At 39.0% G+C, this 19,390-nt stretch overlaps 1 protein-coding gene across 1 annotated transcript in view; it reads right to left on the reverse strand.

Annotated features, from left to right (window-relative positions):
* Window positions 1–2,967: 2,967 nt before the first annotated feature.
* Window positions 2,968–19,390, reverse strand: part of RAD23B (RAD23 homolog B, nucleotide excision repair protein) — a 39,136-nt gene continuing 22,713 nt past the window's right edge. The window contains exons 5-10 of the mRNA XM_084305400.1: window positions 17,891–17,946; window positions 14,111–14,238; window positions 9,345–9,468; window positions 8,195–8,322; window positions 7,053–7,229; window positions 2,968–5,205 (exon numbers count right to left, since the gene is read on the reverse strand). Of these exons, the coding sequence (XP_084161526.1) occupies window positions 5,092–5,205; window positions 7,053–7,229; window positions 8,195–8,322; window positions 9,345–9,468; window positions 14,111–14,238; window positions 17,891–17,946 (727 nt within the window). The 3' untranslated portion in view covers window positions 2,968–5,091. The remainder of the gene's footprint in view (window positions 5,206–7,052; window positions 7,230–8,194; window positions 8,323–9,344; window positions 9,469–14,110; window positions 14,239–17,890; window positions 17,947–19,390) is intronic.

Raw genomic sequence — 19,390 nt, forward strand, 5'->3', positions numbered from 1 at the left:
CAGGAGCAAACTGCTCCAGCACGGGTCCCCCACGGGTGGGGGCAGCTCCCCCCAGACCCCCTGCTCCACGTGGGCTCCTCTCCACGGGCTGCAGCTCCGGCCCGGGGCCTGCTCCTGCAGGGGCTCTCCATGGGCCGCAGCCTCCTCCAGGCCACATCCACCTGCTCCACCGGGGGCTCCTCCACCCATGGGGGGGCTGCAGCGTGGAGATCTGCTCCATGTGGGACCCATGGGCTGCAGGGGGACAGCCTGCTCCACCAGGGGCCTCTCCCTGCACAGCCCGCAGGGGAACTGCTGCTGCCTGCCTGCAGCACCTCCTGCCCTCCTGCGGCACTCAGCTGGGGGCTGCAGGGCTGCTTCTCTCACATTTTCTCACTCCTCTCTCCCAGCTGCTGTTGCACAGCAGTTTCTCCCTTTCTTAAATCTGCTCTCACAGAGCTGCAAATACCACCACTTACTGGCTCTGCTCTGGCCAGCAGCAGACCCCTTATCTGACACAGGGCAGCTGCTGGGCTGTGCTCACAGAGGCCACCCCTTCTGCCCCTCACCACCAAAACCTTGCCATGTACACCCACTACAGAGGTAAAAATAAACCAAACAGTAATCTTACTGTGAAATGTAGTTTATGTGGATCACCCATTTCTCTCATCTTGCACAACAAATGCTTCTGGAGAGACCCAAAAAGCACATCAGGTAATAATAATGTAATATGTAGCTAGAAATAAAAATCAAATTACTACTTTTTTCTGCAGCTTTAACCTAGAGCACCTCAATGGGGTTGGACTGTCCAAGACTGTTTGTTGGCAGAGTTCTCACAAACATGTAAACTGATTTGCTTCCTTTTATCGCACTCTTTCCTTTGTAACCTATCACCTCTCAGAACCAGCTTAAGAAGCAAACTGTTGGATAAAGAGCCAGCAGCCGAAAAGGCGCCCTTCATTTCTTTGCCTCTGATGTCTTCTCGAATATGTTAATTCCCTTCCTGCTTTCTCTATCAATCTGAATATTCCTTATTCATATCTACATGCAGAGACCCATCAAAAGATCACTCATGAGCTGACTCTCCACTCAGTACTGTTGCACCACACCACTTCTCTCAACCTTCAATACTTTTTAACTCTTCCAGGAGTGCCCTTTCATAACTACTGCTCTTCATCCAGATGAAGTCTCTACTCTTCAGCCTAGCCTCTCTACAGAGAAAACCTCTACTGTCCAAGCGATTCAGCACCCACTGTTTTGTTTAATATGCAACTCAGAACGCAGACTGACCATTGCCTTATCCAACTCCTTCACTTCTGCTTCTGAATTCTTCTTCCATTCTCTACCACGAGCTGACAGCATGTCCTTTGCAGCTCACGTTTTCTCCAATAGAGAAGAGAGAATTTTAAAAGAGAGAGAGAGATTTGGGGTAAAGACATGGGTGCATGTATGGAAGGGGGATACAAGCTTAATTCAAAGATATCACTAAAAATATATAACTGATTTTAAAATATTGTTGCCAATTCTACAGAAACAGGCACGCAAAGACTTTGGAGATGCTGCCCTATTTTTTCAACTTCGCTTGAAAAAATGCTGCGCATTTTAAGAGTTAAATGCTTCACATTACAAGGGTAACTGTGAAACCTTCCCCTGGGATATCAAACAGCTGCCTGCTGTAATACATGTTTATTCTTGGTCTATCACATCTCAAATCCCTATCTCAAGCAACAAGAATCTCAAAGATGTTGCTCCTTGCCCTTTGTGTCATACAAAGTATTTGCATTAATGCTCCAATCCTTATCAAAATAGAAAGGTACCTATTTTGCAAGCAAAAGAAACTTTTCATTCTAGGTCCGTAGACACAGCTGCAGAAGTATATACAACAGTATAACTATCCCCAAAGGCCTAAGAGATCTTCAGCAAACAATCTGAAAAGCATTCTGTGCAGACAGTTCCTGGCAGTACTTGGTAAGAAGCAGGAAGAAGTGTGCCCACGCAACTTGTTCAGGTCACACTTACCTTCAGTGCTGTAAGTTTCACATATTCTTCCTTTTCAGCTGCAGCTACAGATACTGGTTCTCCTTGGCAAGTATTCCAGTACTCGTAGCACCGTATCAGCTTGGGTTGGAAGGGACCTCGAAGCTCACCTAGTTCCACCCCCCAACCCCATCCCATGGGCAGGGACGCCTCCCACCAGACCAGGTTGCCCAAAATCCCACTCAACCTGGCCTTGAACACTTCCAGGGATGGGGCATCCACAGCTTCTCTAAGCAATCTGTACCAGTGCCTCACCACCCTCAGTGAAGAATTTCCTCCTAACCTCTAATCTAAATCTCCCCTCTTTTAGCTTAAAACCATTCCCCCTTGTCATGTCACTGTCTGCCCAGGCAAAAAGTCACTCTGTCTTTTTGTAACCCCCCTTTAAGTATTGAAAAGCTGCAATAAGGTCACCCTTGAGCCACTTCTGGGTGAACATCCCCAGCTCCCTCAGGTCACCCTTGAGCCACTTTTGGCTGAACATCCCCAGCTCCCTCAGCCCTTCTTCATAGGAGAGGTGCTCCAACCCTCTTACCAACTCTGTAACCCTCCCCCGGATCCTTTCCAACAGAAAAACATCCTTCTTGTGCTTGGGGCCCCAGAGTACAGGTACAGTTTTTGCTAGCATATAAAAATCAGACAACGGGTCATGAGAAGTTGTATGAACACCATTCCACTTCTGAAAAATGGGAACATAACTACTAGTAAGGCTTCAGTCGTAGCAACTACAAACCCATTGGTCAGTCTGCATACAGAGCTACAGATGACCAGCCCTTTTACAAAGACAAAGCTGAACAGTCTTTAATTCAAATGCATTTATGAGTAAGCATTTCAGAATCGTAACTGAAGGGAGCAGACTGAAACACCCACAGACATTCTTCATTTCCTCTCCATCTTCCAGAGAAGGAATGGTTATTTCTGATAGCAAACAATTTCATCAGTACAGAAGACTCCCACAAACTAAAAGCTTTTGTTTTATTTATGTATCAGCTATGTAGTAAAGTACATTCAGGAAATACTTGAATCTATCTGGCATTTTTCAAGCATCTGGCAGCTGCTCCTTTTACAGATAACAATTATCCCCTTTTTAACGGCAGAGTGTTACATCATTAAAATCAATCTCTTGAAATCCATAAATATACTGATATTTCTGCCTAGTTAAAACCTACTGGATGATTCAGGTCTTAATGTTAACTTCTGCAAAATGAAGCATTATGAAAGATTTATTTTCTGTTTAGCAGTATCACTTCTACCGATACAATTTTGGTTGCATCACTGATAAACAATATGCACCTATGAAGTCTTAAAAGAATAAAATCTGAATAACTACCATACACACTATCTGGAAAAATATCACAGATGTTTAAGGATAAAAAGAAAAAGGTTTTAATACATTTAATTATTTGATTCAGATAATTATTTACAGACTATGGCCAAGCAACGAGGAAACAAAATACAAATGCTTCAGTGTTTCTTGCACCTTTTTCCTCAGACACTTGACTTGTATTTTTAGCTTAAGTAGTTGTTAAACCCACTGCTACACAATCTAAGCAGAAAATCCTTCTTTGGTTATACCACTAAATCATTAATACCATTAGTGGTACAACAGTTCACTGCTGTACCACTAGTGATACTAGTATCTTCTTGGTTACTATAGAGATAAATTTGTAATCCAGCTAATTGGAGTACAACAGTAAAAAGTCAAAGATCCCCAAGTTGTGTTCACACAAAGAATGAACAAAATAACTTTAGTAAAAAATGGTATTTGTTTTCACCACTAGTACTGCACTGATGGGCAAAATTGTCTCTGAAAGTCAATGTATGTTAAAAGAAGACATCACATTTTGTGATGACTAAATGAAGTAAATGATAAGTAGGTACAAGAAGTAAAATTCAAACTATATAATCAGAGCTTATTTTCATTATAAAGGAAGCTATGTCTGCAGACTCTTTCTGGACTGCAATAACTTGATTGTTTGCTTGACAATGCAAGTTCTAAACTCTTTTCTTCATCCAAAAAAAGTCCTTACTGGTCAGAAATAGCTTGATCATTACAATCTACTCAAGATCAGAATGCCAGTATCTTCAGATGCTTACAACTGTATTTTTCTTTTCTTTTGTAAAAGTTGGTCCAACAAAAGTATGAAAGTGAAATTTGATTTGATGGTAAATGAAGTCCCACTGCTACGGACAAAACTGAAGCTTGCATTTTGTTTGTTGGCAGAAAAAGAATATTCAATTCACAGGAGCGCATATAACAAAACCAAACATGCAATCTATTGCTTTTAAAACCTTTACAGCAACATAACATTAAAGTGAACAGTAATTAGTTATCTATCAATTTTCCCCAAAAGAAACAATGTAAACAGAAGAATCATTTTACCTGTCTGTATATAGCTTCTCAGATTACGGGGGGGGTGGAGGGATTTTTCAATTAATGATCAAGATGATTAGCTGAAATAGGTTTTCATTTGAAGAAAACCCTTTTTAATCCAGCATTAAACAAAATTAACTTTTTTTTTTTTTTAACTTTTTTTTTTTTTGCACTAATTGAGCTAATCTGAAACAGGAAAATAACTACCCATATTTTGGCATTCATGTTTACATTTGCCCAGATTGTTTAGATTTCGCAAAGCTGCTATCCAGTGTTGCCATGAAATACAGATTGTAGAATCTAGGTAGTATAGTCTATTTCCAATACCAATATTAAGTAGAAAGGAGCACGAAGTAGGGCATTATACTACATTTCTGGAACTAGTACAGTAAGAATGAAACCCTAGGAAAAAAAATTAAACTACAGTTTATAGAAGGAACTAAATACCTGCAGAAGCTGATTTTTGGTTGTATATTATTTTACATGGTGTAATTTGCTGCTAATTTAAAGCAGACTTACATACTTTTCTCTTTACTTTGTTTCCAACATTTTCTTCTCCTCCACCCTTATACCATACACCAAGCATTATGAATATAAGCCCAAATATCCCAGACAATCCAGTGAACAAAGTTAGTGTAATGCACTGGTGTGAGGTGTGAGATAAAAAAAAAAACAAAAAAACAAAAAACAAAACATGTCTCTCAATCTTCATCAAAGTTCTGTTGTAGAAGAAAATTGGCAGCCAAGTTTTCATTCTTCTCACAAGCAAAATATGCTTGTATCACAAGTCCTTCAGGAAATCCTAATGCCTTTAACTGAAGAAAAGAAACATGTTTAGAAAGCAAAGTTTGTATAATAAACTTCTTTGTATGTCTAGTATCTTCAGATGCCACTTAAGCAATGTAATGCTTTTTTTTGAAACAACACTGCTGTCTAGCTCAATATAACCTCTAGTGAGCAGAGTTAGAAGGTGTTGCCTCTGTCCTTACTAACCAAAACTAAGTTCTTATTTGAAAAATGTAATTTACATGAGTCCAAGGAAGCACCATAAATTATATCGCTTTTCTTTCACTAACACAGTAAGTCACTAAAATAGACTTGGGTCACAGTAATGTCAGGAAGGAACTGCACTTTGCATTGCTATTGAAAAAACATTGAAACAATGCTTATTTTAAGCTATTAATTATACAAAGCTCAGTAATTTTAACAAAACTTGCCTGGAGCAGTATCTCCCAGCCTCTGATTTATGCATCACTGGCAGAGAACACAACATACCATGTTATGCCATACTTTCAGTTGTTTTAACTGGCTTTCATTGTTTTTAAAAATGACTAAACATTTCAGCTGTACAAGCCAGCTGAGCGTAATTTGTTCTTCAGAAGTCAGTGGACTAATGTCTGGGACACAGTGACAAACAGGCATCAGAATACTAGAGGAGAGATTGTTATAGTGGAAACAGATTTAGCTTGCACTTAAAGAAACTCAGCAAAACAGTATTTGTTTTAGCCATAGGCAAGTAAATACTGTCATTTAGGGATTTTCTTAAAATCCTCACAGCACCTGCAAGACATTTTTACATATGGGAAAGATCAAATCTCTGCAAGAAACTACTTTCTTTTATCACTTATAAACCATTCTTAGATTTTTGTGCATACAAACAGCATCAAGATTTCAGCTGTAGCACTATGATACTTAAGTTTTGAGGTGTGTTTTTCATATAAAAAGGAAGAAGCACACATCCCACTTCGTGGGATTTTGCAACAGGTTGTAGAGGTAATAATCTACTGCATAAAATGGCTTTAAAAGGAAATGCAGCAGACTAGAGATGATCTGTCAAGAAGTGGGCAGTTTTATTAGGCTAATTTTGTCTAATGACCATTTTCTTGATATTTAGAAGGTTGACACCTATATTAAAGGGTTTTTCTGATAATCCTTACAAAACCTTTCACTTGGTCTGTTAAAAAAATCTCTTTGATAAACAACAGAAATGTTACTACACTATGACACAATTCTTCACAGTTTGTTCTTTAAAAAAAAATCAAAACATCTCAGAGGCATTGCTATCTATGTAAATCCATATTTAGTGAGTGTTACACATGGTATTTATGAATGTGGTACACCCTCAAAAGCGTATTTTTATAGACATATTTACCTGTGTAAAAAGCTGTAATTAACTAATTCTAATGGACAGACAAATAAGTGGGTTAAGAAGTGACTTTAACTAATCTACTTAACTATGAGAGCTTTAACTATCCCAGTAGTTTGCCGAGAATGACCATGCAGGCACTCCTTTGTACCTGGAAATCCATCATAGTTAGCACTACCTTAAACAGTATTGTCTGAGACTTTTGCAAGAGGATCCCTTTCCTCTGGGAAATTCATTCAGTCATCAATTATTAGATAGCCTCTGATCACTTACAACGTTCTGCATCTTTCAAGTAAGGACTCAAGAGATCTTATACTCACTGGCTATAGAGCAAGATGTGATTTGACAAACTAGGCTACACCAACTATGAGATATCAAAAATCATTCAAAACTACTGAACATAGAATAATAAACATAGCATTAGTTAAAGTATATTCTAAGCATGCAAAAAAAAAAAAAACATAGTGAACACCCTAAAAAAATAGCCAAATAACACTTAAAAGCAGAAAGGCTTACCCTTTCTATAGCTTCTTTTTCCTGAGGCGTTACTTGAATGTAGTTCATATGACCATTTCCAGCTTCTGCTACTCCTCCAGTGCTGGCACCATCATCACTGCCACTTAAGCCCTGGCGGGATTCTGTAACTGGCTCATTCAGCATATGAATAAAATGCTCCTGGTGTTGGCTTATTTGCTGTGATGCAAAGGAGAATAAAAGGAAGAAATATATTGAAATAAAGCATGTTTAGTTCTGCCAACAAGCAAGTAAAAATATTTACTATTTTCAGTAAATTATGCAGTCAAAAGCAAGGGTAAAAATGTGTAGTAAAATATGATTAAATCAAACTAAAGGAAATTCAATTTCATGTTTAAATTCTGTTGCAGTGACCCTCCCCTCTTGGGTTGGCAGCCCAGAAAGCCAGCCATATCCTGGCTGCACTAAAAGCAGCGTGGCCAGCAAGGCTGGGGAGGTGATTGCCCCCCTCTGCTCTGCTCTCATGAGACCCCACCTGGAGCGCTGTCAGCTCTGGGGCCCCCAGCACAAGAAGGACATGGACCTGTTAGAATGAGTCCAGAGGAGGGCAATGAGAATGATCAAGGTACTGGAGCAGGTTTCCTATGAAGACAGGCTGAGGGAGTTGGGGTTATTCAGCCTGGAGAAGAGAAGGCTCTGGGCAGACCTTACAGTGGCCTTCAAGTGCCTAAAGGGGGCCTACGGGAAAGCTGGGGAGGGACTCTGTCAGGGGGCGTACTGATAGGATGAGGGGCAATGGTTTGAGACTAAAAGAGATTTAGATTAGATATAAGAAGTAAATTCTTCAGAGAGTGGCAAGGCACTAGCACAGGTTGCCCAGAGAAGCTGTTGATACTCCGTCCCTGGAGGTGTTCAAGGCCAGGTTGGATGGGGCTTTGAGCAACCTGGTCTGGTGGGAGGTGTCCTTGCCCACAACAGGGGGATTAGAGGTAGGTGATCTTTAAGGTCCCTTCCAACCCCAACCTTTCTGTGATTCTATTTTCCTTACTGCAACAATTGATGAAAAACCAACAACAGCATGATGGAACTGCTACTAACATGTTATCTTAGGTAATGTCAACATCTCCCTTTTTTCTAAGTCTAAATCAAAATTAGTAGTAACATTTTGTTATTTAAAGATTCACCTGTAGTAGCTGAGGGTTTTCCCGTCCAATCTGTTGTAGCAATGCTGGTAACAAAGAAGGATTTTGCTGAATGATTTGTCTCATCTGCTGGAATTGAGGCTGATTTCGCAAGAACTCAAGTGGATGTCCTGACAAACAGCAAATTAAAATGCTTTTAAAAAGTTAGCAAGACTGTTATAAAATGCATACTGACATTTTATTTGTAGAGAGAAACAGAGCACAGAAGTGGACAACATACCCCTCATTAAAAAATACAAGAATTTATTTCCTCACACTAACTCTATAGCTTTAACCAGGAATTCTTTCTACTAAGGTTAAACCAAGTCTTTTCTTCTCACCCCGCTCTCTCTGAAGATCCAACAGGCTTCTGTCCCTGATCTCCATCAGATTTCTCTTTAGTTCTTACCTCTGAGTAACCTCATTCTGAGACATGTAGCCAGCTAATGTCTGGTCTCTACATCTAAAACTGAGTTCCACCTCTTGCAATCAGTCACTTCTTTCCTTCTCAAGTGAGTCTTAGCATCCCACATACCTAGTGCTATTAGGTATTGTCTTCAATTTATAACAGTCAGAAGTGTTCTGAAACATCCCATTCCCCCACTCTCTCTTTACAGATGATGCCATGACTACCTGTCAGTCCTACCTGCGTGTTTAATACTCTGTCCTCTAACAAGGCTTACACTTTGGACACTGTCTCTGCCATAGACCAAGACAGACCTTTCCTAGTCACTGACTATACTCCTTTCATGTATTTATTTCCCCTTCAGACAGAGTTCTTTGCAGCAGGCCCTAAACCCTCTGTCCACGTGGCACACTGCAGCGCAAGGAGTCCCAGCTAATGGTAGGTCTCACAGGTGCTGCATTTGACTGCCTCCTGGTATGTTTCCTCCTTGATATTCCAACTTCCAAGCGGTAAATGTATTTGAACAGTCACACTCAACAGTGCACAGGGAAACACAAAAGTAGGAAGCTATAGCTTAAGCACATATAAAAAGCCATCTGTTCTGAGGAAGTACCACACTTATGAAACTTTCATGTTACAGTTTTTACCCAATTCACTTTGATCAGTCCATGGAACTTAAATTCACTGAAGCACAAAGTGCTTAAAAGCATATGTTTATCACATCCTCCCACATATAATCTTTCTTACCTCCTAATGAACTAGCAGTTGTAGGTATAGTTGCTACGGCCGCTGCCACAGCTGGAGACTGAGAGGAACCAGTGCTCGCTGCTTGAGGGGGTTCAGCCACAGCCTGATTATCTCCAGGTATACCCTAAAGCCACAGTTGACATTATTACCTACAGAACGCTAAAAAATATTTGGTTTACTGCATGTATTATTTACTCTTTAGAACAAAGCGAAAATGTTAATGTTTTTACTGCAAATACAACGCAAGATGCTGTGACAGGTGCATTTACAGGTGGAAGAGGATACTGTGACAAGAATGATTTATTTTTGACAATGAAAATATGTGGCTTGTATAGCTAGCTAGTAAACCATGTAATGCATTGGTTTAAAAGCACATTTAAGTCTGTAAACAATACTTGCTTTGAATTGTGTTCCGAAATATTTGACATGAGTAGAAAAGTTTATTTTCATAACACCATAGCATATTATAACACTGCATTTAGTTAAAGTTACATTACAGCAACAGAATCATAGTACACAATGCTAGCTGAGATTATAGCTATATAGTTGATCCATTTTTCTGGCAAGATATTAAGGAGAGATCAGATCATAGCTCTTTGGACCTCTTTTTTCAACTGAACAGCTTGACGGTTGTCATTTACTCTATCTTTTGTGTGGAAAGGTTATCAAACTTTCAGCAGTAAAGAGAAATAGTTAATTTGTACTTTGTTTAGTTTGCTGCATGCAAATAGCGTTACCTATTTATGAATTGCTCAAGGTAATTAACCTAACAAATCTAGAAATTACAAATTATACTACATTAAAAGGCAGGTTATGCAGCCCAGACAGACCTTACCCTACTACCTTTGTCCTACAAGAAAACGCTTACCACCTTTTTAAGACGCAACCTTTTGCATCTTAGCATGGGATAGACACCAAGAAAGATTCCTATATGACTACAGCCTTGTGGTACAGGTAAGGAGAATTGCCAGAGAGGAACCCAAAAGAGGCACACTCCAAAGAGCAGTAAAGCTCCTTACACAGAGACAGAATCAACTGGTGAAGCTATGCTGAACCCAACCCCAAAGGGACAAGACTATACAAGATCCTCTACCTCAAAGCACTGAATTTCCAGGGCGCAATAAATTGAGAACAGTCTGGGAAGGCAACAACACTGGTGTAACAGAATAAATTTCACCTAACTCAGAGGAAAAAAAGCACCCTTCCCTTTGGGAACAACTACATATAAGGAACAGGGAGAGTGGAAAAAAAAACACAGAATATCAGTTGTACTGTTTTTGACTAGGATGGAGTTATTCACTGTAGGTGTATGAGTCTGTTTTGGATCTGTAAATACTGTTGATAACACACTGATGTTTTTAGTTGATGCAGAGCAGTGTTTGCACAGAGCCAAGGACTTTTCAGCTTCTCACACCACCCTGCTGGCGAGGAGGCTAGGGGTGCAGCAGGATCTGCGAGGGGACACAGCCAGGACATCTGACCCTGCCTGCCCAAAAGGATATTCCATACCACATGGTGCCATACTCAAAAGATTTGGGACAAGAGTAAGAAAGAGAGGATGTTCAGAGTTACAGCATATGTCTTCCCAAATAACCTTTATAAGTAATGATGCTTTCCTGGCAACAGATAAACATCTGCCTGTCAATGGGAAGTGGTGAATGTAGCTGAACAGAAGGGACAAATATGCAGATAATATAACGGCCACGCTTAAAAGGGTGGAACTGCACAGTGTTCCATGAAAAACCTTGCCTTACCTAAAGAAGTACATCAAGATATAAGCCAACTAACACACTGAGTCCATATTTAAGCCACTCAGTGTAATAAATGCATTTTTTCCAGTCACACATTTTATTACCTTTATCTGTCTTGATCAGCTTGCTACACTTTCATCCTTCCACAGAGGAGGGAGAAAATGACATTCATGACATGATTTGTAACTCTCTCTTTCAGCACTGCTTTACAAAGCAGTACTTAAATACCTTTTCACATCAAATCAGTTATTTCTGGGAATCCAAACATAATATATGAACTATTGTATGATGGAGTATGTAGTGATAGGACAAGGGGTAATGTTTTTAAACTAAAAGAGAGTAGATTTAGATTAGACATTAGGAAGAAATTCTTTGCTATGAGGGTGGTAAGGCAGTGGAACAGATTGCCCTGGGAAGTGGTGGATGCTCCATCTCTGGAAGTACAAGTGTTGAAATCCAAGTTGGATGGGGCTTTGGGCAACCTGGTCTAGTGGGCGATGTCCCAGCCCATGGCAGAGGGTGTGGAACCAGTCAATCTTTGAGGTGTCTTCCAACCCAAACCATTCTATGGCTCCATGATTCTATGAATTTGGGATCAATCTCCTGAAATCGCAGGTTGACTTCATGTATTCACAGGCTTATGTAGTCATTGCGATCTGTATCCATACCAAATAGCAGATGTTTGTTTAAACTTTAAGGCTGCTCCCAAATAGAAGCACTATGGAAACTAGTCTAACCAAATTTACTTAGGAGATAATTTATCATTTTGAACATTGTCTCAATCCTTTAATACAATCTTGAAGTCTCACTATCCGAAAAAAAAAAAACCAAAAAACAAGACTCTATATGATGGTACTCAGATGAGACTAGTGAGATGTATGCACCTGGTTTATTCAGCTATATGAAACATAATAAATCATGATATCAATTCACATAAAATTAATTGGTAATGTAAACAGTGCTTGGACTGTGAGAAGGGCATCTCTGCCTTATGGTGGATTAAATCTGTTTACAGTTTAACTAAGCACTGAAGCAGTTTTTAGCTGACATTTTTCACCACAGGGACACATAATAACCACATCAGGCCCAGCCCAAGGAATACACACATTTCCAAACAAAGAGTTTGCAACCAATGGTCTGATGGTTGGATGAAAGACAGAACTCCTTCCTAATTAATGATTAAGAAATCCTTGGGTCAAAACCAGATTTGAATCTAAACGCCTCCCAAAGACGCGTCTGAAGCATAAGAAACAGTGTGTTTTGGAACAGGAACCTCCTATAAACACAGCTGAGGCATATAGGATTACAGAGAATCTAGATCCCCAGCCATGACAACTGAACAGCTTGTCATCTGAATTACTGACAGCAAGTGGAATCTTCAGTGCTAATCTAGGGAACAGCTACAGTTTAAGCACTGATACTCTCTTGACCTTTTCTTTCCAACAGTTTACAGGCACATTTCTCGTACCGACTCTTTAAAGCAGGATAGTGGACTACACTTAAGAGCTCAAATTCGTAACACTACTCTGCAAAGTATCTAAAAGATAACGCTGATGATTGTTTGGAGTCTGATAAAATAGGAGATCAAAGAACTGTGTAATCAATGGATCAGTACCAACTAAAGAAAAGCTTTCTTGATGCAGGAGGATGGTAAGGAATATATTTAGATCAGACTTAGAACAATCCAAAAGACTTTTTGCAGCAACTGCATTTTTCTAGGAGGAAAATAGAAGTATGTCCACTAATATGTTCTCCAAGAGCAAAACTCCTTCTCCCCACTCCTTTTTCCAACTGCTAGAAGAAGAATGAGGAGAACATATTTTCAGTAAGGGATAATGTGAAACAGGAAGGGATCACCTTGTGTTAACTGGAAGACTCATTTAAACGTGAGGACCGACTGAGAAAGAGATGAACTGCTGAGTACAAACAGACCTAATCAGTTTGGTAGACATGCCATGCATTGAACTTCATTGGAAGGATGCTCTGTTTCTGTTTCCTGCTTTCTGAGCAGGAATAAGCTAGAGCAGGGAAATACCATTCTGACTGCAAAGGCACTACAGCATGCACAACTGATGCATGCACAGCAAATGGCAACACTTCTAAGAGGCACTGTATTTACGCACAGACCAAATACACAATAAACCTACAGTAAAACCAACACTTGTAAAGCATGAAGAACAAATATTTGAGACATTCAGACAAACAGCAGCTGGACTGGTATTTGCCCTTAGGGCAACACAATATTCATCACCTTTGTTTGGCCCAATACCACACAAGAACTTGACTGTCTACAACCATATACTCAAAACATTTGTTGCCCATTTAAAAACTGTGGGTTACAAAGTCTTGGCATTGTTACTGTGAGTAGCAGCCATGCTGGTGTTGTCTGGTTATAACTACTGAAGAAAAAAATTCATTTACAAAATAGAAGCTTCACAAGAGGTCAGGATACCAGCTTTCCTATCAGTCTATCTCACATTCTGTTCAAGGTATTTGAAGGGTTCATTTCACCCTTGAAACTATGTCTATAAAACAAGAAATTGTTTCTTGTCCAGAACCCTGCTTAAATTAAAATACCAGTTACAAATTGAGCACACTTTAAAAAAAATCATGAATCTTTCTATTTGCAGAATATATTAATATAAACATGGTGCATGATTCCAAAGAATAATAAACAGGAATTTTTAAGATGCCCATGTGCAGTTACATATACTAATACAAAAATACAGCTAGTGTTGTCACTAATATAACAATCACTTCTTGAGCCAGTCATTAGCAGCTACAACTATCACTGAAATTGGGCATCCTTTATGGATATAACCACAAGAATCAACACAGAATAAAAACAAGAAGGGATAAATGTAGCTAAAGACAACTTCATTATTTCCTATAATAGCACATTATGATCCTGAAAAACAATATTCAAAATAACAAGTACATCAAATTAAAATTCTCATTTAATGAGGACAAACTAAACAATGAAAGAGCAAAGTACACATGAAATAAACTACTCACCATTAAAAGGTACTCCACCGCTCTGTCAGGATTGTTGAAGCTGGCTCTCAATGCTGCAATTACTTGCTCTCGTTCATAGCCCATTGACATGATTTCAGTCACCATATTCTCATAGGACTGACCTGTCACTAGAAGTAACATGATTACCATTTTAAGGGAATAAGGCAAAAGAAAAGCACAAAAAAGTTTCAATGGAGAAATGTCACTTCTATCCAAATCTGAGTCATTCAATGAAGAGTACAGAAGAGCTCGTATTAACCTTGCCATGGCTTTGCTGCTTTAACTCGAAATATATTCTGGTGGTTTCATTATGCATTTGATTGGAATAGTAGAGTTCCAAGGTAATGACCACACTGTGAAATTCTATTAAAAAAAAGCAGAACTTGTTACACTTCTGTCTTCATAGCTGAGGTAATATTCCCTCTCTATGCTGTTCAACCCTTACAGCTACCACTCCATTCCCGCTGTAATTAAGAAATGTCTCCTGCAGCGTAAGTTTGGCAATGAAGCTTTCTACGCAGAAACCTGCTTGTCAAACTCTAGCCATTGAGAGGTTCCCAGATAAAGTCTTTGCACTAAGCTATGCTTAGATAGATGACAAAGACTTATAACAAAGTTATAACAGCCTATTGTCTATGTGCTGGTGACAACAAGCAAAGTAATTTAATCAACTTAACATGAACCAAATCAAGTCAGGCAGAAGACTGGAAGTTATGTCCAGAAGAATCTCTCAACCTCAGTGAGGTTTAAGGAGAACAAACTATCTAAGCTAATACATATTTGACTAGATATCCATTACACCAAATTCTCCACCTTTTAGGGTATAAACAGACTAAAACTGGACCATACCTGCAGACATCAAGAAAAAAAGTATTACAGTATAACATGTATTATATATAACTAGAGGAGAGCTGATTACTGTACTAATGGTATCATAGGTAAGATGATTTTTAAATAAAATACATTATTTTCTTTTGTTAAAAGCAGACAGCAGGCTTTAAAAAAAAATCAAAAACACCAATGAAAAAATTACCATATTCTGAAATGCAGCTGAGCAACCTTTTAAAGGCTACTTCCCACACAAAACCAAAAAAAAAATGAAAAGAAGAAAAAAAGAAATCCAGGAACTAAAATACCAGTTCCTTCCCCAGCTAAAAATATTACTGATTTTAGTCGAACACTACTATTGACTTTTTAAACTTACTGAGTTACTTGGAGAAAAAGGGTACAATCAACAGTAACCATAAAAAACAACAGATTATAAAAATGTAGAGGAAACAAATGGTACTCTACTAAGACCACTAAGTCGCAATTAGAAGAACCAAAGAATATCTCATGTTTTATACCACTAGGGAGAAGTTGTTCAACTCAACCCAAGAGTAGCACAGGCACATTGCTCATTTTCATTTGTTTAAGAATACTTCTGAATAATCATCAGATGCATGACTGAGGGCAATATACTCAAGAACAAATAATAAAACAGCTCTAGCTTAAAGATACTTGTGCATTACCCATTAAGATAAATTGACATCCCTTGGGTAATCTGAGCTCTTACTGTTCAGACTTCAAAACAATAGTATCAATCTGAGTTGCTTTCTGCTCATGTTTTCTAGCATACTACCAGTTTATCCTTACTGTTGATAATGAACTAACAAAGGTCAACAGCACACAGAAAACCTTTTGATCTAATCAGTTACTTCTTAAACATTTCTGTTTGCATAGTGTTTTTTCAATACAGGCTATGTAGAGACCAGAACAGTATGATACATTTTGTACAGGAAAAAAAAAAAAAAGAAGCAAAAAGGAAACAGAAGTACTGTGTATCTATACACATGTACTCCATACACAGTCTACTTACACAAGTGCTGAAGTAACATCAAGAATAATTCAGGAACTGCACATCAGCCGTATCATGATACAGTCACATCTCTTTCTACATAGAGTTAACTAAGAATGTCTGTGAGGTCAGTGCTGAACTGATTCTGCTCTTTGCTTCTGTTTTTCAAATAACATGTTAAAGCTGGATGAGCTTTGAAATCCAATTCATTACGCTCCCCAAAATAATTCTTGTTCAATGCCCTAAAGAAAACTCAAGCTGCTCCTGAAAAAGAGGTGTCTGCACAGAACTGCAAGACACGCAGATCTTTCTGTAATACACAAAGCCACACTGATTTCCAGTCAGACTTAATGTCTGAAAACAAAAGCAATTCAGTAGAAAACAATCCCTGTTTCTGAAGTGAAGTCAATTATGTTCAGACAACGTAACTTAGAAGTAACACTAAGAACACGTGTAGGATCCCACATAGGATGAAAAAACATACTACAGGAATTTGTGCAAGCAAGTTCCTTTTAAAACAGTTCCTAAAGAAAAGGAAGCACAGAGCTCATGCCTATTACCTTTGAAAATGTTTTGGCATATAACCCTTCCAGTACACTCAGCCAGAAAACTACACGCAATGCCCGGTATTTCCAAAATGTTAAGGACATGGGTTTATTACACTAGAAACTAAGCAAAGAACTTGCATATAAATTAGGTAAGTGAGGTGTTCTCCTTCTGCTACACTAAAAAAAAAAAAAAAAAAAAAAAAATCGGTCAACTCTGAAGATAAATGAATCAAGACCATCAGTTTAATTTAACTTGTTGGTCATTATTGTTTATATGAACGATTATGATAACCACATCTCTGCCATTAAGGTATAATGAATGTTTAAGGAAGCCTGCATGACCTTTGGTACCAGTAGTAACTCTTAGTTACTGTAGGAAACAACCAGTTGAGTTTTGTTACATTCTATCACCTATTTCAGCTTATACAGCTCTTCAGTCTGAAACAGCCATAACACAAGACTCTAAGCTGCAGTTAGACAGACTAAATCTGGTGGCTACCACCAGTACAGGTTAAACAATACTTGCTCCTAAATCAACTCTTTCTTACAACATCTGCCTACACTGCACCCACACTGCTACACAAAAATGTTAAACTAATCAAAGAAAGTTTCACTTACTTTTTGCACCAGGATGCCGCTTAATGTTCACAATGAAAGACAAAATGAAAAAAAAAGCCTACCTTCCTCTTTATTTCTGTGTCTTAACTTAATACATTCTAAAAGAAAAACCTCTAAAAATTTGCCTAAGTAATAAGGAGTGCGTGGGTTTGTCTAGAAATTTCCTATCTACCAAAGTAAGCATAACTGAGCTGCAGAAGTTTCTTTTGTTTTTATGCTGCTTATTCCACTAAGAAATGAAGACATTTAAACTGTCAAAGAAAAGTAAACTAAGTTTAAGTACACAGAAACATCCACTCCTCAACCCAGACAGAGGCAGGTAAATTTGTCTAATATAAATTTATCAAAGTATAGACTTTGAAAATGCTGTCAAAGCTAAAACAATGAAATTATAAAGGCAGCCATTTTATCAGCTGTTTTAATCAGACCTGCTCAATGGGAAGCAAAGGTAAAAAGAAAAGCATATACATATTTATGTCCACTGTTTTACCCATGCCACTTCAAACTGAATAGTTAGAAGAGAAATTAAGGAAAATGAAAAAAAAAGGAATGGTAAGGATCTTCCTCTTATACAATAAAAATATATGAAGTGAAATATTCTTCAGTAAGGAATTCTTGATGCTGGTTCTAAGATATCAACTTTAATTCTTAAAGAAGCGTACTTCAATTATAACTTTAACAATGACAGATACAGAAGAGAATGTCAATATCTGCTAATCCGTCATTTGTTTCTGCTGCACCAAAATAATGTCTACATTAAAAAAACACTCCACTTACCAAGTGCACTTATAGCATCCTCAAAAAGATTTGATCGAGATGTATCACCTGTTGTACTGTAAGACGAAGACAAGTGCAATGGTAATTACAAAACTTTGGAAAACTTCCTATTTTTCAAAAATAGCAGCAGCAGCTGTAACTCTAAGTGGCCCCTTTTGTTTTTTCTTTAAAAAAAAAAAAAAAACAACCAAAAAAAATAGGCTTTCCAAAGATCTCTCTCTTGGACTTATAGTGAGACAAGATTTTGCAAACTTACAATGCTACCATTTTTAATACTTAAAGACCAACCTCCCCCCTCTATTCCCCAATATTTTGGCTCTTACCCATCTGTTCAGGGATTAGCCATCTGTTTGCTTGAATACTTCAAAGGGTGGAAGAACACTGTGGATTTTTCACAAGTACACAGCAGTTTCGTTAACTGCTTCTCCTTAGTCACCGGTGTAATTCAGTCTGACCTTAATGAGTATCCAAGGAGGTCAGTGGGAAGCATTTATTAAAAATCTCAGTACCCCACTCGTCCAGTAAAATAAACTGCCAATATTTGCAATCATTCTTTTTCAGGTTATCAAAGTTGTTATGTTACAGGATAAATGACTCACCAAGGAGCACAGAGGCACAACAGAAGGCTGAGGAACCCCAATAGCCCAGTCAGAGCCAAGGGAGCCCGTCTTGGCTCCTGACAGGGCTACAAGCTGACGCTGATCAGCCCCATGGACTGAGGGTGACACCCTCAGTGGGTCAAAAGGAGCGGAGAGGCTCTCCAGGTCTCCTTACAGACCCAGGGCATTGCTACTTACAAGGTGATAGGACACATGGATTGCCAGGAAAAGGGTTTGGAAATTGTGCAAGACTTATTATGGATTATCTAGGAGAATAGGAGAAGAGCAAAAGGCAGGGGAAGGGACGTATCAAGGCACTCTGTGGATGAGAAGTATGAGGGGGGAAAAAAGAGGGAAGAAAGGATTAAAAATGGTCAGTCACATGTAAACAGCACTTGACTGGCCATGCCCTGCACCTGATCACCAGTCCGTTCTACCTTCTAATTAAATTCGATTTTTAACATTTTTTCATGATTAGGAGTGTCTGTCCTTTGTGCATGTGTGTGTATGGAGGTCCAAATGCCAGCCACTGAAGAAGGAGCCACAGGGGCCCACATGCCTGGGATGTTGGCAACTGAAGAGACTGAAGTGCGTGCGTACTGCGTGGATGCCTACACATATCTGTGTGCATTCACCAGTGAACGTCTAGCCCGATCAGCTGGTGAGCAGGCTAAGAGGCTTGAGAGCTAGGTATGGAAGGGCTGCGAGTCAGAGTCAGCTGCTAAAGGGCCTGTAATGTCTGGGAGTCAGCTACAGGTACAGTCACAGACCTCAACCAGGCAGTGAAGAGATCTATTTGTTCACATCTTTATGCATGAGGCAACTGGGCAACCAGGGGACCTAGGGACCAGCTACATGGTATAACGCATGTCTACAGACAGTTTCTGCATGGACTCACCAT

This window comes from Netta rufina (assembly GCF_964035555.1).
Source record: "Netta rufina genome assembly, chromosome: Z".
NCBI lineage: Eukaryota > Metazoa > Chordata > Aves > Anseriformes > Anatidae > Netta > Netta rufina.